This window comes from Alosa sapidissima, chromosome 18, assembly GCF_018492685.1.
Source record: "Alosa sapidissima isolate fAloSap1 chromosome 18, fAloSap1.pri, whole genome shotgun sequence".
NCBI classification, from domain to species: domain Eukaryota; kingdom Metazoa; phylum Chordata; class Actinopteri; order Clupeiformes; family Clupeidae; genus Alosa; species Alosa sapidissima.
In genome coordinates this window covers 30,485,900-30,488,399 of record NC_055974.1, presented here as the reverse complement: position 1 = coordinate 30,488,399, position 2,500 = coordinate 30,485,900, and the positions used below count along the sequence as shown (strand labels likewise).

General features: G+C 44.7%; 1 protein-coding gene across 1 annotated transcript in view; it reads left to right on the top strand.

The window, feature by feature from the left end:
• The window catches only part of sec24d (SEC24 homolog D, COPII coat complex component), a 52,260-nt gene that overhangs the window by 16,303 nt on the left and 33,457 nt on the right, over window positions 1-2,500 (top strand). The window contains exon 10 of the mRNA XM_042070017.1: window positions 1,560-1,675. Coding sequence (XP_041925951.1) covers window positions 1,560-1,675 — 116 coding nt within the window. The remainder of the gene's footprint in view (window positions 1-1,559; window positions 1,676-2,500) is intronic.

Here is a 2,500-nt window from a genome sequence, read left to right as displayed (position 1 = left end):
GCGCATTTCGGGTAGCCTATCCTACATCTGGGCAATAATCATTGAACAAATTGCAGTCGACATGCCATGATAAATATTACTAATAGTACTGACCGAACATGAAATAGATTGTTTACAAGTTATGGTAATGTTATTCTGGCGTGAACATTGCGCTTTCATCACGTTAGCATGATTACAGCTCGTTATGTCTCGTCAAAATGATTACAGCTCGTTATGTCATGTCAAAATTCATTGATGAAGGATGGTTCAATTTATCCCAGAAAACCATACTCGTTTCACTTAGGCTAGACTAAAACAGAAGAGAAGAACTTGGCACTAACCATGTAGTCATGTTTTCTATATTCGTTAACCTGTCGTTCTTTGAACTCTTTAAAATTTTTGGGATATATCTGCAAGGTGTTTAGCCAAGTTTCATGCGTAGCCTAGGCTACTGCTTTTAAATGACTTTGAAACATATTTTACAAACGGGCCTCTGTGTACCTGATGGCTTGCCTTCACTATTCGCGATGTATCCAACATAGTTCCAGATTTCACCTTTTGTTTTATCCACAAGGCCGAGGACTGTCGGCAAAGAACTATGTTTACGTTGCTGCGCACTCACTCACTCAGTGCTGCCTGCTTGACACGCCCACTTGCCTAGATGCATGCAAGGAGCAATGAGAGCAGCAGTTCACACAGACACAGAACGTTATTATTTTAACAAAGTATCGATTCTAAAAACGTCGGAAATCGTATTGTTTTTTGCGTGAAGGCATCGTGATACCTTTTTAGTATCGATACACCGTGCAACACTATGATGGTGTGTGTTTTTGTGTGTGATAATAATAATTCTGTGAGTGTGTGTCTGTGTGTGTGTGATGATATTGATGATTGTGGGGTGTGTGTGTGTGTGATGATGATGGCGGTGTCTGTATGTGTGTGATAATGATGATGGCGGTGTGTGTGTGTGTGTGTGTGATAATGATGGTGTGTGTGTGTGTGTGTGTGTGATAATGATGGTGTGTGTGTGTGTGTGTGTGTGTGTGTGATAATGATGGTGTGTGTGTGTGTGTGTGATAATGATGGTGTGTGTGTGTGTGTGTGTGTGTGTGTGTGTGTGTGAGATAATGGTGGTGTGTGTGTGTGTGTGCGTTTGTGTGATAATGATGATGTGTGATGATGGCGGTGTGTGTGTGTGATAATGATGTATATGATGGCAGTGTGTGTGTGTGTGTGTATGTGTGTGTGATAATGATTCTGTGTGTGTGTGATAATGATGGTGTGTGTGTGTGTATGTGTGTGATTATGATGGTGTGTGTGTGTGGGATAATGATGGTGAGTGTGTGTGCGTGTGTGTGATGATGGCTGTGTGTGTGTGATAATGATGGTGTGTGTGTGTGATAATGATGCTGTGTGTGTGATAATGATGCTGTGTGTGTGTGTGTGTGTGTGTGATAATGATGCTGTGTGTGTGTGATAATGATGATATGTGTGTGTGATAATGATGCTGTGTGTGTGTGATAATGATGCTGTGTGTGTGTGATAATGATGATGTGTGTGTGTGTCGTCGCCCCCCCCAGTACCAGCGTTTTACTTCCAGCATCTGGACCACATGGGCCGGCGCATGGACGTGTACGAGCGTCCAGAACTCTCCCTGGGCTCCTACGAGTTTATCGCCACGCTGGACTACTGCAAGGTGATAACTCTACACACACACACACACACACACACACACACACACACACTACTGCAAGGTGAGCCCAAGATAACTCTACACACACACACACACACACTACTGCAAGGTGAGCCCAAGATAACTCTATATACACACACACACACACACACACACACACACACACACACACACACACACACTACTGCAAGGTGAGCCCAAGATAACTCTACACACACACACACACACACTACTGCAAGGTGAGCCCAAGATACCTCTACACACACACACACACACACTACTGCAAGGTGAGCCCAAGATAACTCCACACACACACACACACACACACACACACACACACACACACACACACACACTACTGCAAGGTGAGCCCAAGATAACTCTACACACACACACACACACACTACTGCAAGGTGAGCCCAAGATACCTCTACACACACACACACACACACACTACTGCAAGGTGAGCCCAAGATAACTCTACACACACACACACACACACACACACACACACACACACACACTACTGCAAGGTGAGCCCAAGATAACTCTACACACACACACACACACACACACACACACACACACACACACTACTGCAAGGTGAGCCCAAGATAACTCTACACACACACACACACACACTACTGCAAGGTGAGCCCAAGATACCTCTACACACACACACACACACACACTACTGCAAGGTGAGCCCAAGATAACTCTACACACACACACACACACACACACACACACACACACACACACACACACACACACACACTACTGCAAGGTGAGCCCAAGATAACTCTACACACACACACACACACACTA